At 41.8% G+C, this 25,325-nt stretch overlaps 1 protein-coding gene across 4 annotated transcripts in view; it reads left to right on the top strand.

Moving 5' to 3' along the window:
* Positions 1–25,325, top strand: part of PRKCH (protein kinase C eta) — a 233,087-nt gene that overhangs the window by 115,840 nt on the left and 91,922 nt on the right. For all 4 annotated transcript variants that reach the window (XM_023231862.2, XM_023231883.1, XM_023231872.1 and 1 more), the window contains exons 3-9: positions 8,258–8,408; positions 10,829–10,863; positions 14,289–14,377; positions 16,028–16,157; positions 18,454–18,581; positions 22,136–22,279; positions 22,453–22,626. In XM_023231862.2, coding sequence (XP_023087630.1) covers positions 8,258–8,408; positions 10,829–10,863; positions 14,289–14,377; positions 16,028–16,157; positions 18,454–18,581; positions 22,136–22,279; positions 22,453–22,626 — 851 coding nt within the window. The remainder of the gene's footprint in view (positions 1–8,257; positions 8,409–10,828; positions 10,864–14,288; positions 14,378–16,027; positions 16,158–18,453; positions 18,582–22,135; positions 22,280–22,452; positions 22,627–25,325) is intronic.

Below are 25,325 nucleotides of genomic sequence, written 5' to 3'. Positions count from 1 at the left end.
ATGAAATATTTGTAGAATCACAGCAAGAGAATAGGAATTCTGAATATTTTTGCAGAAGGGAACTGTAGGCTTCTTGCAATTGATAATAGGACAGGAGGAATTTCCATCATTATGTATGCAGAAAGGAGTAGACACTGAAAGTTGAAGATTATTATCGTAAACATTTTCTACTTCACTTCACCTTGAAGAAGTCTACAGAAAGCATATATGGCACAGCTGGGCACAGTGGCTCATGCCTGTAATCCTAGCACTTTGCAATGCCAAAGGGAGAGGATCACCTGAGCCCAGGAGTTTGAGACCAGGTGGGGCAACATAGTAAGTCTCCAACCCTACTTAAGATTTTTTAAAAGCATATGTAGCAGTAAAATTTCAGTGAGAAATCAGGACCAGGGTAAATATAAATACATTACTATAGCATATAAATAAATATGGATGCCCCACCCATAGTCCCTCTCATCCCACAAAAGAAAGCTGGAAATGCTGAAAAATTAATACCCCCCTGCCCTGAAGCAGCCATCAGCCAGTGATGAATAGGAGCCAGAGGATAAATAACCCAACTTCCTCACCCGCTGAGGGTGTTCAACCAGGTCCTTGAAATTCCCGACAGGAATCGAGCCTCAGTTGCCTACCCTGGAAACCTGCTCAGTAATACCCTTATCGTTGGTTTCCTTCCCTTCCCTGTCTCACTTCTGTAATCCCCTGGTGCATCTGAGGTTCCTTCCTGAATAAAGTACTTGCAACTTAAGTCCCCATCTTGAACTCTGCTCCTGGGGGAATCCAAATGAGGACAGGTGCAGACAGAGTAGAACAAGGATAAGCAAAGCAGGAGAGAGATCTGAAGACATCTCTAAGGTTGTTTGGGTGACTCCAAGGAGAGTGGTACAATTAGCTAGGAGAAAGAGAGGGTGGAGGAGACCGAAAAGAGGGTTCAGCCCAACAAATGTCAAGTTTTAGGTAGCTTGAGGATACCTTGAAGAGATGCTGAGAAGCAGCTTAGAAATGTTTATTAGCTAGAAGCCAGAGCTGGCCAGGCACAGTGATACGCACTTGTAGTCCCAGCTACTCTGGAGGCTCAGGTGGGAGGATGGCTTGAGTCCAGATGCTGTTTGGGGTCAACCTGGGCAATATAATGAGACCTCATATCTCTCTCTATATATATATACACACATATACACACACATACACACACATATGATATATATGATGTAGATCTATATATCTTAGATCTATATTATATATCATATATGATATATATGTCAACAAACCTCATCTCAATATAAATGAATGAGTGAATGAAACCAGAGCTATAGCTGTATATTTGGGAATCCTCAGTTTACAGGCAGTTGATGAATGAACATCCAGGAAGACTAGAAGCATGGTATGCAGGGAACCTTGGGGCATACACATATTTAAAAATGGGGTGGAAGAGAAAAGCCAGTGAAGGAGACTAAGAAAGAGGATTGTAGAGAGAGGAACCAGAGCTGTTATTGGAGCCAAGTCCTCTTTATTCAAGGACTGAGAAGGGGAGAGTTTGTACTTTGGAGTTTGCACAGATCACAGACATGAAAAAGGAAAGATGATGATGAGAGGAAAATGTGAGGTCAGGACTCTTCTCCCATCCTGATGTGGTGAGAGGCTTTTCTCGTGGTTCTGGATGGAACCTGGGCCCTGTTGCAGATGCTCACATACAACATTCTGTTCTAATCACTGTTCTGCTGGCAGAGGAGGCTGGAGTGATGAGTGAGCATGAGTTTAGCTTGTGTGAGTGCTATGAACCGTAGGTCCTACTCAAGAGATTCAGTCTAGTAACAAATTATTTTCCTCTCCTTCTTTTGCCATCCCATTTAGTTTGCAGGATGGTTGGTGTTTGTGTGGGCTGAGATTCCTCGGAGGGAACCAAAGCCCTGAGAAACGTGTAGCACCCGTTGATTTGGGTCTCCACAGTGAGATGCGGGTCTAATACAGTGAGTCCAACTACTTTATCTGAGTTTGGAAATAACTATGAGTTACATAGTTAAGCTGTTTTCAAAAAACACAGAGGATTCTGTACTGCTAGTGCCATTGAGGGGGCTTTTGCTGCCATTTTTTTTTTCAACTTATTTTTTTGAGATGGAGTCTCACTCTGTCGCCCAGGTTGGAGTGTAATGGTGTGATCTCAGCTTACAGCAACCTCTGCCTCCCAGGTTCAAGCAGTCCTCCTGCCTGAGCCTCCTGAGTAGCTAGGATTACAGGCACCCGCAACCACGCCTGGCTAATTTTTGTAGTTTTAACAGATGGGGTTTCACCATGTTGGCCAGATGGTCTTGAACTCCTGACCTCAGGTCATCTGCCCACCTCAGCCTCCCAAAGTGCTGGGATTATGGGCGTGAACCACCACACCCGGCCTTGCTGCTATTTTTAAATACCAAAACCCTTTGTTGCAGTCTTTATCACAGGTGCTGGCACAAAATTCCTGGTACCTTCTCCCTGTTCTAATTCACCAAGTTCTCCTTCCTCTTTTCCAAAGACTGCTAACCTGGAAGTCTTCCTTAATTAGTTAGAGGACTAGATCTGCAACTCCTGTGATTTCTTCGCTCAGTGACCATGTCACTGTCACCCACTGGTGGGGTGTGCTTGTTGCAAATACCCATTTAAATGGGTATTTACAACTTCAGTTAGTTAAGTTAGGCATTTGTTTAACACATGTCCTAATCTCTGTTTATGTCATTATTGTCTCAGGTATCATCATCATCATCATCTCTGTTTACATTTTTATGCATCATTTTTTATGCAGTTAGTTGCTTATTCAGTTTTTTTGATGATGTTAAGCAAAATTCTCTTGCTGCCTTACCTCATTACCTTCCGGGGATATATTTTGCAGGCATAAACCACATAATATTTTCTGGTTCTTTCTTGGTTAGTAGCTTTTGGTTAACTCTAAGGTTTTTCTGTTTGTTTTTCTCACAGTTGTTTTCTCCCATGTGTACAAATGATAAAACAACTATCTCAGGAAGAAGAAAAAAGACATTTGGTAGTGTATCCAGTAGTTCAACAGTAGTCAACAGAGTCTGGCATCCTCACTTCTGTCATTGACTGCTTGACCTCACTTAACCTTCCTGTTAGTTTCAGTTTCCTCACTAGAAAATTTATTACTTTCCAGGGATACCAGGAGACCTGGTGTTAATAAAGGGCACAGTGCAGGGTGTGTGGAAGATTTTAATTTCAGTTCTAGCACAAGCTAGCTAAATGTGTCTCGGGTACATTAACTTCTCTAGGCCTCAGTCCTAGGTATTCATTCTTCTAGACAATAGACACTTGAATTAAAAATCCTTTCTATCGGCCAGGTGTGGTGGTTCACACCTGTAATCCCAGCAGTTTGGGAGGCCGAAGCAGGAGGATCACTTGAGCCCAGGAGTTCGAGACCAGCCTGAACAACATAGCAAGACCCCGTCTCTTAAAAAAAAAAAAAAAAAAAAAAATCCTTTCTATTCCTAAAACTCTGGGGTAGTGTGAAGTAAGGGTTTTCACAGTTATACTGGGTAAGTTACTACCTGTCAGGTACTTCTCTAATTATGCTGTACTTACTAACTTATCAAGTCCTCCAGTGGCCCTATGAGGAACATACTGTTTATGTTCTATAGATGAGGAAACTGAAGCAGAGGATGTTAAACAACTTGCCCAGGGCCACTGAGCTTATAAGAGGAGAAGCAGTCTTTACACCGGAGGCTCCAGATTCCACAGCCTCAACCACCAAACTCTCTTGTCTGTCGTCATATAGAAGGCTGTTCTGTCTTCTCAGTGTAGCCCCCTTAAAGATAAGCTGCAGGACAGTGCTTTTGCTATTAGGCAAACTAAACTTGAGTTAAATCATATTTTACACTGAATTGAAGTTATATTCTCTGTGCATTTTATGCCAGTAATTCTGGAAACTAAAAAGTGCCACGCCAGAAATTTTCTCTGATTTAATTTGCTTACAATCATTTTAAAAATGAGGAGCTGTGATCCACGCGTTTGCCCCATGTTGGCATGTTTTAGAAGTACTTTCAAATATATATTTCTGCTCCTGGAATATAAAACTATAAATTCAGGCAGATAGAACAAAAGGCCAAAGAGAGTGATGTATTTACTGTTTTTGAGATAAAGTTGAAACAGTTTACAGAATCCCAGCAAGAGAATAGGAATTCTCAGAGACAAACTCCTCCTCCACAGAAGCCTCACATGACCAACACAAGTTTCAGTCCAGTGCAACTTTTTGCAAATGAAAACTTACCCTGGGGTTGTTTGGAGACTCCTAGTCACTTGCGCTTTCTAAAGTTCTCAAAACAAGCATGGGATGACAGTCCAGTTTTATGAAATATAATTTTAGTTCAGAAGAGATGGAGTTTCAATTTAGAATAGTTAATCTTCATTATATTTGACATAATTCCTCTGCACCCTGTGGATGGGTGGCTTTTCAAAACCCACTCCTGGTGAGGCAGATCAGGGCTCCAGGCCAGCACCCCTCTGGAGACTGGAATGTGAATTTTTGTGCTGGGGCACAGAGCCAGCTTCCTATTTATTTAGCGCCATTGAGCACCTAAAGAGCCAAACAGAAGTTGTGATGCAAGTTTTGGCTGCAGAGCATGTTAGGGTTGCCTGACGTGTCTAACTAAAATATGATCTGAGAGATTTCTCAAAGCCCTGGTTGATTTAAGCACCATAGTATTCAGTAGCGTGTTTTGAGTCCTTTTAACTCAGTCCTAAGTAAACAGGAGGCAGTGCAAACAATGAGGAAGTTCCCTCTGCATTCCGATGGTGAAGTGGGGTTGGAGTCTGTAGGCAAAAAGAGTGCAAGAGGAGAGCTGTTTCCTCTTGTTCATGGCAGCAGTCTAAAACATGGTGACAGTGAAAGTCATTGGAAGCCATGGGGGCCGCAGTTTTCTTTATGTGACCAAATGTCTTGCAAACTCCCAGGTGTGTGTGTAGGTGCGTGAGTGTGTATGTTTGTTTTCTAAAGAAAGAGGCACACGTGCAAAGTAATGTAAAAGGGCAGAGTGAAGTTTGTCCATGTCCCTGTATAAAAGTGCATGGGACGTGCCTGGGGCAGGAGTGAAAGAGACACGGCCCCAGGTTGTGAGAGAAGAGATTGAGGTGCACTCCCAGGCTGCTGTGGGAACAGTGGGTTAGCATGTCACCCGGCTTTAGGATTTGGGGGAGGTTGCTCAGGCTCTGAGGCAGTTAGGTTAAGTCTAATTTAACTCTTAATGGCTGGAAGAAAAGAGGGAAGGGCAGTTTAGGAAGGTGAAAAGTCAGGAGTGAAGGCAGCAAGAAATGATTGACATGCAGTCTTTTCCTAAATCCTCCTCTGGTTATAGGGAATCAACTGGAAAATTGCAGTGGCAATAGCTGTTAAGAAAAAGAGTAGGATTCAATTCATGAAATATTAAACATATAAGTGAACTGGCATTTTAACGAATCTTTGTAGTATTAAGGGATTAAAAAAGTTGATTCTTGGTAATTAGATCCTCAGGGAGAACTTAATTTGCATCTATGTATGATAAGTGTTTACTATTAATAATTCGATACAAGTTTTGCTTTGGCCAGTATTGAGCTGGGTCTCAGGCTGGTGAAAACAGAGGCTAGATAGAGAGTGATACCATTAGCCTAATTTTGTCATCTACAACAAAGGAATGTTAAAATCTATTCACTTTGTGGGTTCTAAATGACTTCTAGAAGTGTCGTGCATGGAAGAGGGCAGTGTAGTGTAGTAACGTCTGTTCTCATGCAGTCCTTAGAACCTGTCAGGATTATTGGTTATGACACTATTGCCACAGGGTGGATGACAGGGGCATCTTTATCTTCTTGAGACCTATAGGAAACCTAAGAAGGAAAGTAACTAGGCCGTTTGCCAAAGATTACACCTACCTCCAAACAAAAACTGAGGCAGATATAATTTTAACTGTGCTGGAATCTCTGAAGATGTTGGTGTCTTAGCCAAATTCATTTTGACTCTTTCTGCATTTCACTCTTTGAGATCTATTGTGTAGACTCTAATTTCTTTGACAGGTATTGTCACATTGGTCTCCACAAAAATTATTATTGAAATAACTACATTTTTCTCTCTTTTTTTTTTTTGGAGAGAAGGTCTTGCTCTATTGCCCAGCTGAAGTGCAGAGGTGTAATCATGGCTCACTGTAGCCTCAACCTCCTGGGCTCAAGTGATCCTCCCTAGTAGCTGAGACCACAAGCGCACACCTGGCTTTTTTTTTTTTTTTTTTGGTAGAAAAAGAGTTTCACTATGTTGCCCAGACCGGTCTCCAGCTCCTACACTCAAGTGACCTCCCACCTCGGCCTCCCAAATTTCTAGGATTAAAGATGTAACCCACTGTGCTTGCCCTAAATAACTGCATTTTTTTTTTGAATGCTGCGATGTGCCTAGCTTTGTGCTAAGCTCTTTGAATGTGTTACCTGATTCAGTCCTTGGGAAAACCCTAGGAGGAAGGGGCCACCTGGTTTCTAGATGGGAACCCTGAGGCTTAGCAAGAAAAAGAGAGCCGGTGTGGTAGGGCCAGGACTGGAGCCCGGTTTATACTCCTACCAACAGGATGGGGGTGCCTGTTTCACTTCATCCTTGTTAAAAAGGACGCTTTAGCAATCCTTTTAAGTATTTGCCAACCTAAGAGGTAAAAATGTGATTTAGTTTCTGGGTCTTATGTGTCCGTCTTGGGTAGAATTGGACATCTTGGCATGGTTATTGGCTGTTTGCACTTATAGTTTTAGGAATTGCCTCTTCACATCCTCTGCCCCATTTTTACTGGATTGTTCGTCTTTTTTTTAATTGATGTCTGTGTATTATAAATAGTAACCCTTTGTCATGTGTTACAAGTCCTCTCCTCAGTTTATTTCTTTCAACTTTCTGCTTTGTATTTTTTTGCCAGATAGAAGTTTAAATTTCTTAAATTGCAAATCTGTGAACTTTTGATGGCTTTAGAGTTTATTATCCCTTTTTAAATTTTTTTTAAGAGACAGGCCACTATATTGTCCAGGGTGGACTTGAACTCCTGGACTGAAGCAGTCCTCCTGCCTCAGCCTCCCAAGGTGTTGGTATTAATAAAGACATGAGCCACTGTACCCGGCCAAGTTTTATTATCCTTATCTTATCCTAGGAGTATAATATTTTTCTGTGTTTTCTTATTGTTCCATAATTTCCTTTTTAACAGGTATCTGAGATTATCTTTGAAATCCTCTGTCTCTTCCAGGGTTTAAAATTTTTTTTAGCAAATTATTCTTTCATGATTTCTTAAATTTCCTTTGTTTCAATGATTAAAGCATTATTGAGGAAATAAGCTATATTTTATTAATCACAAGTCTCTGTATACACTAGAAAAATTCTAGTATAATTTTTTGGAAGACATAATGATGCAGTTTCAGAGTCCTCAGATTAGAAACCACTGTTTTAAAAGCATGAGGTTAGAAAAGGAATTTTGCACCTATTCCAGGTTAATTTCTACCTATTCCAGGTTAGCAGAGGTGGTCCTGTACCAATGGCTTTTGGACAGAGCTCTCATAGTCTGTGCTGTGGGCGATTCCTCCATTCAGTGTGTGAGGATACCAGAATGAAAGAAGAATAATGAGAAATGCTTACAGCCCATAGATAGATGTGAGGTCACAGACAGCCAGACTGGAGCTAGGAGACCATGCTGATGTCACATACTGCCCTGTCAGAACCCTGGGAAACCCTTGGTCTGTGCTGCAAGAGATTGGCCCATGTTGGCCAGTTATAACCAGGCAGTGGGCATCTCAGGGGTTTGCATAGGTCTAACCTTAAAAAGCCACATGACTGGGTGCGGTGACACAGACTTATAATCCCAGAACTTTGGGAGGCCAAGACAGAAGGATCACCTGAACCTGGGAGTTGGAGATCAGCTCTGGCATCATAATGAGACCTCCATCTCGATAAAAAAAAATTTTTTTTTAGTTAGCTGGGTATGGTGGTGCATGCCTATAGTCCCAGCACCTTGAGATGCTGAGGTAGGAGCATCACTTGGGCCTGAGAGTTCGAGGCTGCAGTAAGCCATGACTGAGCCACTGCACTTCAACTTGGGTGACAATATGAGATCCTATCTTTAAAAAAAACAAGAGTCCTATTAGGAAACCATAAGGATTTTGGGGGGATGTTTTAGATCTTAAAGAAAGAAAAAATAATTTGGGGAGTACTTGAACTATCAAACTTTCTCATCTATTAGGTGTGTTAGGTTCCTTACGTCTTATTCTTTTTTTCCTTCCTTTTAATATATAGCTACTCTTCAGAGAGACCGGATCTTCAAACATTTTACCAGGAAGCGCCAAAGGGCTATGCGAAGGCGAGTCCACCAGATCAATGGACACAAGTTCATGGCCACCTATCTGAGGCAGCCCACCTACTGCTCTCACTGCAGGGAGTTTATCTGGTAAGGAGTTCTCTGACTTCCGTCCTCCTCAGAGCTTCTCTCAAATAGGCTTCCTCTGGTTATGTATGATTTTAGCAGAATGCATGATTATTTAAGAATTCTTTTGGGATCTGATTTTTGCCTCTTACTCTGATATGTTGATCCAGTAATTTAAATCTCCATTGCAAAAACATCTAAATAATTTACAGATCCAAGTTTTAGATATTATTTCTGTTTAAAATCATCTTGGTAAAGATGCAAATGAATCCTAAACTGGTCAAAAAGCATAAATCAGAGAAAAAAAGCTAATAAGTCAATAAATAGACAATCAGTAAATTGGATAATCAGCCCCTAAGGACCAAAGAATAATCAACAGTATTGCTTTAAGAAGGCATGAATCACATAATTACTTATGGAAATTAATGGTTGCAAGAAAACTAAACACAAAGTAGTCTTCAGCCTCTTGGTATGTAGCAGAAGATAATAGCCTTCAGTGATCATATACTAGAATCTAATCCCTGGCAATTAGGAACTAAGATAATTCAACATGGAGAAATTCTAGAGATTTGGGGCAATATCTTACTAGACATGCAACTGAAGCTTAAGTCTCAGTCTCAGTGGCAAATGTAAAATAAATTTAAGCAGTAGTTATCTTTAATGATAAATTAAGCATATTTATTTGGAAAGGGAAGAAAGCAAGATGCCCTCACACACCCATCTCAGAAGGAGAAAATAGTTTGGTAGCATTAAAGGAGATCTATGTTTTTATTGTCAACTGTAATTATTTTGTTTAATGAAGGCAGAAGCCCTTGGGTCAGAGCAGTTTCTGAATGTTGATCAATTACTTTGTATTTTGTATTCTGTGATTACTTTGGATTTTATATCTTCAACAGTCAGGACCTAGGGCTAGTTAATATTTCTGACATTTTTAATCAAGAAACAAGTTTTGAGACCCTAAACTGGCTATAGATATGAAGCTAACAAATGTGTCATAACATTTATTGTGTTTAGGGAAAAAATTCTATTACTTTTTTTGGGGGGGGGGCGGAATTAGCAGCCCTGGTGTTTTTGAGCTCACGTTTCCTCTTTGCATCAGGCTGTACTCGACTTAGCCACAGCCCCACCTCTCTGTGGTTCTCTCACTTGTGACCTAAGGCTGCTTGCATGTTGCAGTGTATTTCATGTCACACCTTTCTGTTTCTTTTACATGACCTGCTAGGCCCCTATAGGCATTAGTGGTGATGGCCCCTGACCTGAACTGACATTTGTAATGGAAACTTATTTGATCATTTCACTGACTTTTTTCCACCAAAGAAACATTAACTGCACCCAACCAACCTTTAACGCCTCCCTCCCCCACACCCACACACCCTCACACTCATACTCTCTCTCACACACACTTAAAATATTGTTAATATATATGGTTAAGAGTATGGACTCTGACATCCAGTCTCATCACCAACTAGGTGTGTAACTTAGTCAAGTTGTGTAGCCTGTCAATGTCTCTTCATCTGCAAAATAGAAACAACAATCTTATTTTACTTGTATAATAAACTTTCATATAGTACTTAAAGGGCCAGGCACTATTCTGAGCATTTTATATTGCAACTTTTAATCTTCATTAGAGCCCTGTGCAGTAGGAACTGTTATCATTAGTCCCTTTTATGGATGAGGAAACTGTGGCTCAGAGGATCAGGCCTTCTGGCTTCAGAGTCTGTGCTCTTAACCATGTTATTTTGTGTGCTGCCTCCCATGGCTTTTTGTGAGGATTAAATGAAATAGTATATATCAGCCGCTTGGCTCAGCGCCTGGCACATCCTATGGGCTTAGTTACGGTGGTCTTTGTTCATGAGAATGATAATACTCCTAATGTTACCATCACCATCACCCATAGAATATATTCAGGAGAGGCAAAGATGGAAGTGGTGAGCCTGAAGGGTATATAGTGGTGGCACCTCTGCCCACCTGTGGACTCCAGGGGTGATATGGACACAGGGACAAGGGCAGGTCCCCTGGGATAGGCAGCTGCAGTAGACTCATCTGTGCATTTCCACAGTGTATCTGTGTCTGTTTACTTAAGCACCTGAACATCTTTATGTGAGAGAGAATAAGGTGGGAACTCCTCAGGCCAAGGCTTAATCACACGTACAGATGAGGATTTATTGCCACTGAGGACTTAGGAAATTGCCGTGGAGGCAGATGGAATGGGAATGGTTGTGACCCACCCATTTGTATCATACGGCACATTCTAATCCATCACATGGTTTTTTCTTTGTGTCTCATAGTAACAAACATTGGCTCAGAAAGCACATCGTCTTTGCTTCTTCCCTGAAACTGTAGTTTTCATAAAGGAGGAGAGGATGAAATTTGTTTTCCTTAAGGACTATAAGAGGCTTATTGCTGAAATATTTGACTGATGGTAGTTTTCTTCTCTTCAACAGGGGAGTGTTTGGGAAACAGGGTTATCAGTGCCAAGGTAAGGAAACGTTTTTAAAACCATGTTTCATTTTGTTCCTATGTTTAAAAAATGATTATACCAAGAGAAAACAGGGTCTCTTCCCTTAATATTGTGATAAATAACTCTCTGTAGGTCAAAGGAAACCCCCTAGTAGATACAGCTCTTTAGTTTGGTTAGATCTTGGCCATATTTTATACAACGTAGAGAGGATGTTTTTATTTCTAAAGCCAGGCTACCTAATAAAGTTTCATTGTTTAAAGTTTGGTCTCTGCAATAACATGAGAGTACTAAACAGTAATGTGATTTTGTGAGCATACTCTTAAATTTTGAAGATAAACTTTTGTTTTTTTACAATCCTATTGATAATTGTTAGGGGTGAAAAGTAGCACGTGGCTGTTTTCTCTTTTTCAGGGAGCATAAGCTATTTTCCAAGTTGTTTTTTGAAATTTTATGATTTCAAAAAAAGAGTAAGAAATGTTCAAAGTTAAGCTGTCAGGGATCTTGTAAGTTACTACATGTTACATTTATTTTTCGCAATCTAAGACGAAACCAATTTACTACATTTCTAGCGTAATTGGAATGAAATACAATGGCAGGAATGGATGAAGAGCCCTCGGTCAGGTGATTTAGCCAGGCCAATCAGGCTTACCTGTCATTTGGGTCCCTCCTAACCTTTGGCATGAGTATCATCACAGAGCTTATATACATGGGACCCATTTCACTATGTGGATGATTGATAAAATGGCACCACATATCCTAGAGCAGTAGCCTACATGTGGATAAGAAAATCTCGCCTTCTCTTCTGGAAGAGGTGAGGTAAAACATTACTTCCCTTGGATGGACTGAATAAGACATGCTCTTGGATCTAATGTTGACTTTACTATGTATGAACAATTCCATTGAACTTTCAAAGTTCGGAAAAAAACAAATATATAATCAATATGACAGCAATAATTGACCTGTATGCTGTTAATCTCAGTCCCAAGTGAGAAGACAGTCCCCAAGCCAGAATCACTATCCCTTTGTGGCATGGGCCTGCGAGCACAGGAATATGCCCTGCAGTGCGTGGTAGCCCATCTTATGCACACCAAGTTGAGAAGCTCTGAATAAACAAGATTATGGTTTTGAGTTTAAAACATGGGATTTGTGATACATCTCTGTTGTTATTTTCTTTTTCACTTTGGCCTATAGTGCCTGAATATTTGATGGCCTGATTTTCGTGGGTCATCTGCTATGTAAAGAGCAGTAAAGACTATTAGTTAGGAGACATGAAGACACTACTTTGGTGATATCTCCCTGAGGCGTATAAAACCAAATGCCTGGTTGGAGAGAGGTATGCCATTCTAACGCTGATCAAAAGCAAACTGGCATAGGTATTTCAGACAGAGCAGACTTCAGAACAAGGAAAATTATCAGGAATAAAGAGGGGGCAACAACAAAGGGGTCAGTTTTCCAAGAAGATTTAATGTTTTTATTTAAGTTTTGTTTTATTTAAAGACCAGTATAGTAGTACATAACAATTTTTAACATGTATGTATGTACCTAACAACAGGCATCAAAATACATGAGACAAACTGATAAAATCACAAGGAGAAATGAACAAATCCACTTCTATAGTTGGAGACTTCGACATCTCAGTAACTGATAGATCCAGCAGGCAGAAAATCAATAGGGATATAGGTGATCTAAACAGCATTATCACAACTAGGTGAAATTGACATTTATAGAATACTCCATCCAAGAACAGCCGTTTTCACATTCTTCTCGGGCTCACAAGGAACATTTACCAACATAGACCACATTCTGGGCCATAAAACATACCTTACCAAATTTAAAACAGGAGAAACCATAAACAGTGTCTTCTTTGACCACAGTGGAATTAAACTAGAAATCAATAACTGTAAGATAGCTGGAAAACCCCCAAATATTTGAAGGTTAAACGTCACATTCTAAGTAACACTGGGTCAAAGAAGAAGACTCAAGAGAACATAAAAAATATTTTGAGTCAAGTGGAAATGAAAATATAACTTATAAAAATATGTGAGATACAGCAAAAGCAGTGCTCAGATGGGAATGTATATCATTAAATGCATAAAGTAGGAAAGAAGAAAGATCTAAAACCAAGATTCAAAATTTCCACTTAGGAAACTCTTAAAAAAGGAAGATAAATTTAAGCCTCAAGCGAGCATAAGAAAAGAAATAATACAATTAGAGCAGACATCAGTGAAGTTGAAAATAGGAAAACAACAGAAAAAAAATCCATGAAATCAAGTGCTGATTCTTTGAAAAGATTAATTGATAAGCCTTGGCCAAGCTAACCAGGAAAAAACCAAATACCTCAAAAAATAAAGTCTTACTGTGTAAAGGATGGTTTTGAGATCCCCTCATATAAAAAAAAACCAGTTCTGTGGGCACTTTCAATTTGGTTCTCCTGAGAACTGAATCTGATGAAAGCTAAATTTGTTTTAAGGTATAATGCTATTTGCTGACATGTCACCTCTCTTTATGTAGTTAATCCTAAAACCTTCCACATGTCTTGAAAGATCTTAAGATGATGTATATTTTTATGCTTCATTGCGTGTGTTTATCCTTTGATGACAAGCTCGACTATCTGTGCTGTAGCACTTACCTAGATGAGAATGAAGAAAACGTTATTCAGAAAGTTCTAAATATTTCAACAGTTGATTAAGCTATTCAGCAAACATTTACTGAATGCCTCCTCTGTTCAAGGCGTCATGCAGGGAATTCTGAGGGCATTACAAGGCTGGGTGGAAGGTTTGAAATGAGGGGGCAGGCTAAGGGTTGTGGGAGATCAGAGGAGGGCCGGTGGTTTCAGTCTAGAAGTGGGGGTAGGGGTAGAGTATTGTCATGGAAGAGACATTTTTTGAGTTACATCTTGTCCTAAACTTAAGATTTACTTAGTTGATAGGCAAAAAAGATATCCCAGGGAGAGGAAAGGGCGTCGATAGTTTGTTGGAAGGGTGCAGATGTGCTCCAGGAAGAGCAACCCATGTAGTTTTTACTGGAACAAGTAGACCCCACAGAAGAAAGGTGACAGGCAGCTTGGCGCAGCCTCTGGGGGGCCTGGAACCTGGGTGGGATATTTGAACTTTGTTGATCAGCAGTGAATTACCATGGAAGGTTTTTGATTATGGGGGCAGGACTAGAGTGTTAGAAGAGTCCTCTGGTGGTGGGTGCAGGATAGAATAAAGTCAGGAAGGAAGAAATAAGTCCAGGACTTGATAATGGATGGTTTGAGCCTGAGCAAAGGTTTGTGTTAGGATGGTGGCAAAGGCAATAGGAAGGATGGGCGTACCAGCTGCTGTCATTTGGGCCAGACGAGTCTAGTCTTGTTGGCATGGTGCAACCCTGGTTGACTCTGCTGTAACTGGCTGGACTGTGAGCTTCTGATCAATGTATAATTGCTGGATTTAATTTCCTAGTGTGCACCTGTGTCGTCCATAAACGCTGCCATCATCTAATTGTTACAGCCTGTACTTGCCAAAACAATATTAACAAAGTGGATTCAAAGGTAAGAGGATAGCAGTTTGCTGATTAAGTGTGTATGTGTATTGTGTGTGCTGTATGCCGCCATCTCCCTCCCTCCGTCCGTCCTTTCCTCCCCCTCTTTCCTTCTCCCCATCCCCCAGCCTCTGCTTTCCTACCCCTGCCACTTCCCTTCCACATTCTTTGAAGCCAAGGGTGGTATTAGAATAGAAATTTCTCTCTCTCTCTCTTTTTTTAATTATGGCATTTGTATTTCTGTACTTATGTGGCATCACCCCTCCTTTGCGAGGACCCCATTAGTGGTTGGCTGGGTATAAGCTATATGGATTGATTCTACTCATTTGGAGAGACTTTTGGCAGAGTGAAAGGAGCCCTGAACTTGGCATCTGACAGCCTGGATTTGAATGCTGAATCCAGCCTCTGTTAGCCATCTTCTGTATGAGCTGAGGCAAGGCCTACAATCTCTCTTTGCCTCAGTCTTAAAACAGAATCAGTGTTACCCTCACACAGTTTTTGTAAGTTAAACAACATAAAATTGATGTGACGCATATGTTAATAACTGTAAATAACATGCTTCCTAGGTAAAAAGATTGCTGGCTTTCTCCAGCCTCTTAGGAAATTTCAGGGAAGATGTCTGTCTCTCTCTCTGTGTGTGTGTGTGTGTATGTGTGTGTGTATGTGTGTATGTGTGTGTATGTGTGTGTGTATGTGTGTGTGTGTATGTGTGTATGTGTGTGTGTGTGTGTGTGTATGTGTGTGTGTGTGTATAAGCTTCAGCATCATTCTTGCCACTCATATTGCATTCATCTGCAATAGGCATACATTTTAAATTCTGGAGGTAAAAGCAAATGGAGTGTTGCTGACACTTAGCAGTAGATTTACAGAGGCATTGGAAGAATGACTCTGGAACACAGTGGTTCTTTACAGTACACATATAGGATTGCTAAAGAGTATACCTAGAGGTATAAACCACAGCTTTTCCAAGAAAGAGGCCAGAGAAGTTTCAAGAGGACTAATGATTACCCTACTCCTTGTCATGCATGGGTCCGTTGTTACAGCATCAAATTGTGGTATGGACTGCAGAGTACATGCCTAGTAGAATTATTTGCTGGAAACTGAGATTTAACTCAGATTGTCAGATTGCAAATGCCAGGCAAAGAAAGGCTGGAAGGACTGAGTAAGTAGTTACTTTAATGTCACTTTGGAATAAATTCCTTCTGTGGTTCCATGGCTTCTGAGTCTCTTTATTTTCCCCCCCGTGACACAATGTCTGGAAGAACTTATAGTGATAGCAAGTATATATAGTATGTAAAAGACCCATTTAATCCTGAAGTTAAAGGGTTCTGGAAAATAGATGGGGGTGTTAGGGAATTGGCAAGGAGAGAAATATGGCCTGAATATGAAAGATGAAATGAAAATCTTAATTTCTGTTTCTCAAAATGGCGAATGATCTAAAATGTGTTTCCCACATTTCTGTCTTGTCCTGTTCATTAGAAAATGTGTTTAGTCTGGTTAGTAAGACCTGAGTAATTATTCAGGGCTGAGTACAGTAAAATAATATACCTAGCTCAGGTGTCATAGTAACACTTTGCATTTGATGGGTTCCTATTACAGTTTTTACAAAAGATGTTGGTATGACATTTTAGCTCTTGTCCCTTTATTTCCTTTTTTACAGATTGCAGAACAGAGGTTCGGGATCAACATCCCACACAAGTTCAGCATCCACAACTACAAAGTGCCAACATTCTGCGATCACTGTGGCTCACTGCTCTGGGGAATAATGCGACAAGGACTTCAGTGTAAAAGTGAGATGCTGAGGTGCTGGGTACCCACCTCTTCATGGGAACACTATGCCCCAAGCTTTCAGAATTCTGTGGGCTCAGAATGTGTCCTAGAACCGATGGTTTTAGATATGTTGTAAATTAACATCTTAGTCATTTTAAACTTACGTGTTTCTTGTCAGGCATGTAAAGAGAACTTCATATATGATGCCAACATTTTGTAACCACAGGACATTAAGTCAAATGTTACATTCAATGATCTAGCTCGCTAGCTGACAAATACAGGCCAGACACTGTATTTTAATAGGTGTCTGGAAGAGAAAAAGATGGGATCTTAGTCAGAAATGGAAGATGATTGAGTCAGGTGAGACACTAAAAAGAAAATAAATAAATAAAAATGTAAAAGAAATGCAAGGTAGGAGGAGGTAAGGAGGTAAGATGGCCAGATGAGAAGGTTGGATTAAGAGTAAGAATGGCAGGAGAATGGATCTGATGATCTCACCAGAAATCAGCAGGAATTGAGTTGTCACAGCATAAAAAGAGCTGCCCTGGGTCTTGTGAAAGAGGACTCTGATAGAGATTGGAAACAGGGGTAGAATGAAGGAAGATAAAGCCTTACTTGTGAGCTTGGATCTCACCAGCTGTGCCCAGTGGAGTGAGAGTTTGGAGCTTTGGCCCTAGCAAAGGCTGTGAGCAGGTGAGAGCTGATCCCTGTCCTGCCAGGAGTTAGGGAGCTGTTGGCCTTGAGCCATCCCACATGGAAATGTCATGATCTGTCTGCCGTGGGGTGCACCTGAAGCCTTCCTTATCAGACACACCCCAGGTTGCCAGTTGAGGAGAGCAATGGGGAGGTAGAATTGGCATTGAGTATAGCCAGACAACTTCCATTGACTCCTTGGACTTACGCAGCCTGCTTCTGTCAACAAAAAGGGACCAGTCACTTGTCTTTAAGAAGGGTACATTCTTCTATCTCTGGAGAACACCATTTAATAATTTTTTCTCATAAAACCAAAACAGTAGCCAGCTCGTGGATAACTTGTAGGGTGTTGGTCCAGGTGCAGCTTGATCTTAGTGTGATGATCTCACCTGGGTCTGGGTGCCCAGTGGGAAGTCCCTTTCTGCTTTGCATGGTTGTTGCTAATGTGCAGAGCCACGCATGGGGCTCATCTGCATTGTCGTCTTCCCTGGTGGCCTGAGGGTAGCACACCTGCGGCGATCCGGCCCCTGTGATTTTTGCTTTTATGGTCACGTGGTGGTTTTGAAAGGCTCTGTAGGCTCGTGTGTCTTACACCTGTCTTCCTGGGGGTGGGGGGGGGGGTTTCCCATGAAGCTAATGAAGCTTAAGTCTCAGGGCTCCTGTCTCTCCAGGGCACCTTCCAAAGCGCTCTACTTGATTTGGTGTTCTTTTCCTTAAAGAGGGCTTCCTAAATTATGTAAATTCAGGCCCCACAAAACCTGGCTCTGTGTGTGCTTCCAAGATGGACCTACTCCATAAAACAGGAATGTGTTGCCTGTCACTTCAGTTTCACCTCCCATCAGTGGGGCCCATGTCAAAAAACTGTCTCAGAATTTATTCCAGCTGACAACGCCTCAGATCCTTCATCGTCCCCAGGCAGCTTCCTGTGCCCTGGGAGCTTAGCTTGCTTTGCTCGCCTCCTCAACTGCCATTTGTACTCTGACCTTCAAAAAGTTTTAAAAGTTGTGTTTCCCCACTGTGAAGCAGTTAGAACCACACGCTGCAAATGCTGAGAACCACAGGCTCACAGGATGCCCATCTCTGTGCTGTGAGAGCTGCCCAACCACAATACTGAGAAAGAAAGCTGCAGATAGAGGTTTTTCTGGTAGAAACACCATTTCCATCCTGTTTGAACAGTGATCTACATGTGGCATTCAAACTGCTACCTTTTATTTCACTGTTGAGAGACAGAAAAAAATACGATTGACATGATTCTTTGTTATTTAATTGCCTGTGAATTGACGCTATGATAAACATTTTAATCTTTATATTAGAACTTACTAAGTCAGCAATGATTGTTACATGTGATTTAGATGAATGGGTTTCATCAAATCATGGTGAAAAAAAATGTATTTGAAATCTATTTTTCTTTAGTATGCCTGGCTTTCTGCGTCTCCAGAACACAGAAACAGATAAAACGCCAGGAACTGTTATTAGTGTGAGCTTAATTTTATGAGAAAATGATACTGTTCAGCCGGTATAATTCCTCTGTCATAATCTTTCAGGCTATTAAAGTTCTCTGTTGCAGCACGTGTTGACTTGGTTCTTTTCTGAACATAGATTCTGTTTTCCTCTTCCCTCTAGTATGTAAAATGAATGTGCACATTCGATGTCAAGCGAACGTGGCCCCTAACTGTGGGGTAAATGCAGTAGAGCTTGCCAAGACCCTGGCAGGGATGGGTCTCCAACCCGGAAATATTTCTCCAACCTCGGTGAGACTTTTTTTTCCATGTGTTGTAATTTAGAAGTTGTTCAGATGTGGTGAGCCCAAATGAGAGCATGTGGTCTCATCAAAGTTCCTATCTTAGCAAATACAGTAAACAGACTTACTGCCTTTCTGCCTGCCTTTCTCTCTTTTTCTTTTCCTTTTCTTTTCCTTTCTTTTCTTTTCCTTTTTCTCTTTCTTTCTCTCTCTCTTTCTCTCTCCCTTTCTTTTTCTCTCTCTCTTCCCCCCCTTTCTCTTTCTTTCTCTGTCCTCTCCTCTCTTCTCCTCTCCTCTCCTCTCTTCTCCCCTCACCTCTCCTCTTCTCTCTTCCCTCCCTCCCTCCCTCCCTCCCTCCCTCCCTCCCTTCCTTCCTTCCTTCCTTCCTTCCTTCCTTCCTTCCTTCCTTCCTTCCTTTTGAGATGGGGTCTTCCTCTGTCACCCAGACTGGAGTGCAGTGGCACAATTATGGTTCTGTGCAGCCTCAACTGCCCAGGCTCAAGTGATCCTTCTACCTCAGCCTTCCGAGTAGCTGGGACTGCAGGTGTGCACCAGTATGTCAGGCTAATTTTTAATTTTTTGTTTGTAGAGGTGGAATTTCACTTTATTTTGCAGGCTGGTCTCAAATTCCTGGGCTCAAGTGATCCTCCCGCTTTGGCCTTCCAAAGTGTTGGGGTTACACATGTGTGAACCACTGTGTCTGGCTAAAATCACGTTTTTAATAGCAATTTGTTTCACAGATAAGATTGTAATTACAGTTATATGACAAGAAATAATGAGCATGGGCAACAAGTAATAGAAAGTAGAAGAAGGACTTTTTTCTTTCTTTTCCTTTTTTTTCCTCCTTTTTTCTTTTTTCTACTTATTTTTTGAGACAGAGTCTCGCTTTGTCACCCAGCCTGGAATGCAGTGATCTCGGCTCACTGCAACCTCCACCTCCCAGGTTCAAGCAATTCTCCTGCCTCAGCCTCCCAAGTAGCTGGGATTACAGGTGCCCACTACCACGCCTGGCTAATTTTTGTATTTTTAGTAGAGATGGGATTTCTCCATGTTGGCCAGGCTGGTCTCGAACTTCTGATCTCAAGTGATCCGCCCGCCTTGGCTTCCCAAAGTGCTGGGATTACAGGCATGAGCTGCCACGCCTGGCCTTTCTTTTCTTTTTTAAAGTCAGCTTCCTGTCACTGTGGTCTGGTGAAAGCCTAAAATGCAGGATCCTGGGTTATGCTCTTGGCTGATGACCAGGCAGGACAGGTGACCAGTAACTATGGGCGTCAGCATCCTCACCTCTAAAGGGGTTCAACTTGAAGATCTCTGAGGCTCTGCACAGCCCTGGAGTCCAGCAGTTCTGCAGGTTTTGTTTATGGATTGTGAATTTATCACTCACATTCAGCAAGAGACAGGAGTCCCTCCCTCTGGACTCTCAGGAGTGGGTGGAGTTGTGTCAGTTGCAGTGCACATGTTTTTGTCAGCACTCTCCCTGAATGACCTCCACCTGCTGTCATCCAATTGAGCCTTGGCTGCTTCCCAAGCCCATGTCTTACTGCTGCCTTCCTGGTCAGTGTCTAGAGATGGAAAATAGCCATGGCTGTAACATCTGAACGGTGTAGCTTGGTGTCCAGTTCAGGAAAATTATCAACTTTACTAACTAATCTCTGGGTACTGAGAAAGGTAAGTGCCATCACTGTGAGATTCTTGGTAATCCTGAAAATGTCAGCACCAAGCACCTCATTTCCTTTTTACTGAAAGACTCCTGCCTGGTAGATCAGGGACTTTTATTGACAATTTATGAATTGCCACTATGATAAACATTTTAATCTTTATATTAGATCATACTAGGTCAGCAATGACTGTTACATGTGATTTAGATGAATGAGTTTCATCAAATCATGGTAAAAAAACATATTTGAAATCTGGTCTGTCTGTCTTGTGGGTGGGTGGGCAGGATGCCAGTATTGTATGGGGATTGCTAATGCACGGGGCAGTTATCCCTGAAGAGCAGAGATTAAAGATGTCGGCTTGAACTAGGGCTTCTAAGATACAGTGGGAATAAGATAAGGCCATGCAGCACAATCTTCAGGAATGGACAGTGCACTTGTCATTTGAATCAGCTATCCTTAATCCATGATATCCGGCACCTGGCTGGATGTTAGACTTTTGATCTGTTGTCTAGTGGTAGCTTATCTTATAAATGTCTCAAGGTGGGCCAGCTGCGAAAGTCACCTTGCCTTTAGGTAGCAACATCCTCAGGTACTCAGTAGGATGGAATTGGAAAGCCAACTGAGACAGCCACACTTACTTTCCATTCTTTGTGTTGAAACTAGAACTCTCATGCTGGTAGGACTGTAGATTGTTCAGTCTTTGTAGATGGCAAGTTGGCTGTGTATCAGAAGTCTTCAAAATTAGCACTTTGGCACAAGGAATTCCATTTGCAGGAAGTTATCTTAAGAAACTGGATGATGATAATGACAGTACAGCTTAAGTTTATTGAATGTGCCAGGCACCAATCTAAGTGCTTTATATGCATTTGTTCATTTAGGCCTCCTAATGACTCATGTGGCAGATGCTTTAACCTTCTCTTTGTCAGAAGAGGAAACTGAGGCAGGGATAGGCTGGGTAGGTAACTTGCTCAGGGTCACAGGTTAGGTTGCAGAGCTGTTATTGAATCCAGGCAGCTTGCTTCAGAGCTAGACCCTTAATTACTCTGTTTTGAAGATTTGCATGAAGTGTGTTCACTATAGTGTTATTCATTATGGTGAAAAATGGGAGATGCCTCATCTTTCTAATAGTAGGGAAATTAATACATTGTGAGATATCCATGAAATGGATATTGAATAGCCATTAGAACTCATGTGCTTGAAAGATATTTAAAGGCATGAAAAATACCCATGACAAATTTTTAAATACAAACATATGTTATGAAACAATAATTTGATTACATTTTTAAAAATTAACCAAGTATAAAAACGTGTGTGTGTTATTTGTACATAGATATAGATACCTTTGGCAGGGGGCTGGTGAGATTTTAGGTATTTAAATTTTTATTCTTCATGCTTTTGATCATTGTTCTATGCACACTGAACTTTTATTTCTCCTATATAATTTAAAACATTGATTAAAAAACGTTGCTTCATTCGTGTCCTGGTGCTGAATGATGCTTGAATCTCTGAGCAGACATGAACACTGCTCTCTGACATGAACACTGCTCTCTGTAAAAAGTGGACACTAGGTGGCGCTCATGGAATGGGACCTTCCTATGGAAAGCCACCGCAGAAGGCACCCGAGGGACCACACAAGGCATTGGTGTTTCCATGCACTTCCACTTGAGCGCTAACTGTAACTCCATGACTTAGACCTATTTTTAATTGACCTTTCACACAAAGCAGTAAGCACAGATTCAGAAGCTGATACTGAGGGAGCTTCGAGTGGCAGAACCGATCATCTGTCAAGCTGAATTGATCTTTCCCCACGTTATACTGGGGGTGAGACTGCTCCCAGTCAGTAAGGTCTTCTTCGTGTATGGGTGCTCCGTGCTCCTGCTGCAATTTTGTGTTCTTACTCTTTCAGAAACTCGTTTCCAGATCGACCCTAAGACGACAGGGAAAGGAGAACAGCAAAGAAGGAAATGGGATTGGGGTTAATTCTTCCAGCCGACTTGGTATCGACAACTTTGAGTTCATCCGAGTGTTGGGGAAGGGGAGTTTTGGGAAGGTGAGTCTTGGCTTTAACTGTTTGGGTTGAAGTAAGCATGCTCTGTATTCACGCACACACACACACACACATACTCACATTTCACATGTGCCATTCTTTCTTCCCCTTGTTTGCACAAACCCTAAGATCCCCAAGAGGACTCTCTCATGCTCCCTCCTTTTGCTTTGCCATAGGTGATGCTTGCAAGAATAAAAGAAACAGGAGACCTCTATGCTGTGAAGGTGCTAAAGAAGGACGTGATTCTGCAGGATGATGATGTGGAATGCACCATGACCGAGAAAAGGATCCTGTCTCTGGCCCGCAATCACCCCTTTCTCACTCAGTTGTTCTGCTGCTTTCAGACCCCTGTAAGTATGAATCACATTCACTGCACCAACAGCCTCTTTTCTTAAAGAGCTGAGATAATAAGATACTGGAGATTTCGTAAAGTTGAGTAGCAGAAATTTTGGGGGATGGGCTCCCAAGACAGGGTCATATGGAGGTATTGGTGACTTCTGACAACCTCTGAAGGAAAAATGGAAGCTCATGAATTCACCCCTTCCTTTGTGCTGTCCGGGGAAGGAGCACTGTGAGGGTTGTGCGTCCCAGGATTGAAAAGGTCATCATACATGAATCTTCTCTAGGTGAGTGAAGGTTACAGAAATTAAGAACAGAGAAAATGCCATGGGCTGATTATCTTGATGAATTTGGCTGTGACTCTGCTCCTAAATGCTGGGCTGGTTCTGACCTGGGCACAGGAGTTTAGAAGAGGGGTCTGAGAGGCCCCAGAGAGGTACCTTGATTTGGAACATCCCAGGGCATTGTTCCTGGCTTTAGCAGTGTCCCTTTGCCTGAAACCATGGACTGGTCTTAGGAATTGAATCTGTCTGCCCTATAATGGTGTGCATTTAGGAATGTTTCTGGCTACAGTTAATGGAACACTTGACCAGCAGTGGATTAAACAATAAATAGAAAAGATGGGTTTGGTCCATTAGTAAACTTTTTACTTGTTGTTTCACATAATGAGAAGTCTGATGATAATAGTGCTATGATTGGATTTGTTGCTCAGTGACATTGGGCATGTCTTTCCCTTGGGGTCCCAAGGTATTTGCTGCAGCCCTAGATGCCACACCTTGGCATGATAGCAAAGCAGAAAGCCCAAGGGCAGGGGACGAAGGACTTCATGGCCAGTCTCCTTTTTTCAGGGAGGGAAGATCTTTCCTAGACTTGGGTCAACTACCCTGTATGTCTGTTCTCACATTGCTACAAATAACTACCTGAGACTGGGTAACTTATGAAGAAAAAAATGTTTAATTGACTCACAGTTCCATAGGCCATACAGAAGGCATGGCTGGGGAGGCCTCAAGAAACACAATCATAGCAGAAGGGTGAAGGAGAAGCAAGCAGGGCTTCACGTGCCAGCAGGAGAGAGAGAGAGCAAAGGGGAAATGCTACACGCTTTTAAACAGCCGAATCTCATGAGACCTCGCTATCATGAGAACAGCAAGAGGGAAATCTACCTCATGATCCGGTCACCTCCCACCAGGCCCTTCCCTCAACATTAGAGATTCCAATTCAACATGAGATTTGGGTGGGGACACACAGCCAAACCATATCATGCCCTTAGCAAGGAGGCTGCAAGAGCAAATATCAGGCCAAGATAAGCTGGCAGACCATGATTGGTTCACACCAACCTTGATTCCGCCTCTGGCACAGGACATTCTGCTTCTGTTTAGAATCAGGCTCAAAATTGGGCTTCTGGTATCAATGAAGAGGGAAAATGGCCTTGGAGAAGGCACCAAGAGGGAAGGTCTGCCACAGAGGTGTCAGAATCTTGCTGTCAAAAAACATTCTGGGAGAGTGAATTCTGGGCATGTTCCTGATCTGTGCCACCATCAAGGAAGTAGGGGATTCCACGGGAGCGGGATAGGGGCATCTGACCCGGTCAGGGAGGCTGGCAATATACCTCTAGGGAAGGTAAAGCCATGCTGGGACCAGATGAGTGAGTTAGAATTAGTTAGACAGAATGAAGGCGAATATATCATACAGGGTCAACAGCACACCATAGGTCTGCTGGTGAGACAAAGCACCAGGTGTGAAGGAGGCTCAGCACACGCAGCATATCGAGGTTGAAGAGGGGCCTGGTGAGAACTGAGGCAGCCGAGGTGGGCCAGGGCCAGGCCATGAAGACGCTTGCAGGCTGCGTTAAGGGGTTTGAGTTTAGTCCTGAGAGCAATGGAAAGTCATGGAAGAAGTTGAAGCAGAGGAATGACATATCAGGTTGTATGTTTTAATTATGAAAATCTAATTTCTTGCAATAGGTAATATAAGTATCCTCCAAATATTCATATCCTTTCTCTGAAAGAAACAATTATTGCTCGTTTTATTTATAGCCTTTGAGAGAATTTTCTGTACACAAAAGCATATATACCAGCACACATATGCATACATATTTATCTTTAAAAAACACAAATAATAGTATACTTTGCCCATGATTCTGTATTTTTAAAATTTAATTAATCTATTTTTTGAGACAGGGTCTCACTTCATCACCCAGGCTGGAGTGCAGTGATGGTTATGGCTCACTGCAGCGTCAAGCTCCCAGGCTAAAGCGATTCTCCCACCTCATCCCCCTGAGAAACTGGGACTTACAGGCACACGCCACCACACCTGGCTAATTTTTGTATTTTTTGTAGAGATGGGGTTTTGCCATGTTTCCCAGGCTGCTCTCAAACTCCTGGGCTAAAGCAATCCACCCACCTCAGTCTCTCAAAGTTCTGGGATTACAGGCGTGAGCCACTGTACCTGGCCACTTCATTTTTTTTTTTTTAAGAAATAATATTAATAGTATATATTGGAAATTGTTTTGTATTTCTATATACCAAGCTGCCTCATTTTTAATGGCTGCATAGTACTCCATTTTAGAACATGACATAATTAATTTAACTTGTCCTCCTCTGTTGCTATGTATTATGTTCCTAGTCTTTTATTTCAGTCACTGTTGCAGTGAGTCCCCTTGTACTTTTGTCTTTGTGTGCTTGTGCTGGTGTTTCTGTATGACATGTTA

Source organism: Piliocolobus tephrosceles, chromosome 6, assembly GCF_002776525.5.
Source record: "Piliocolobus tephrosceles isolate RC106 chromosome 6, ASM277652v3, whole genome shotgun sequence".
Taxonomy (NCBI): Eukaryota; Metazoa; Chordata; class Mammalia; order Primates; family Cercopithecidae; genus Piliocolobus; species Piliocolobus tephrosceles.
The sequence above is the reverse complement of the archived record's forward strand: the minus strand, read 5'-3'. Positions and strand labels throughout refer to the sequence as shown.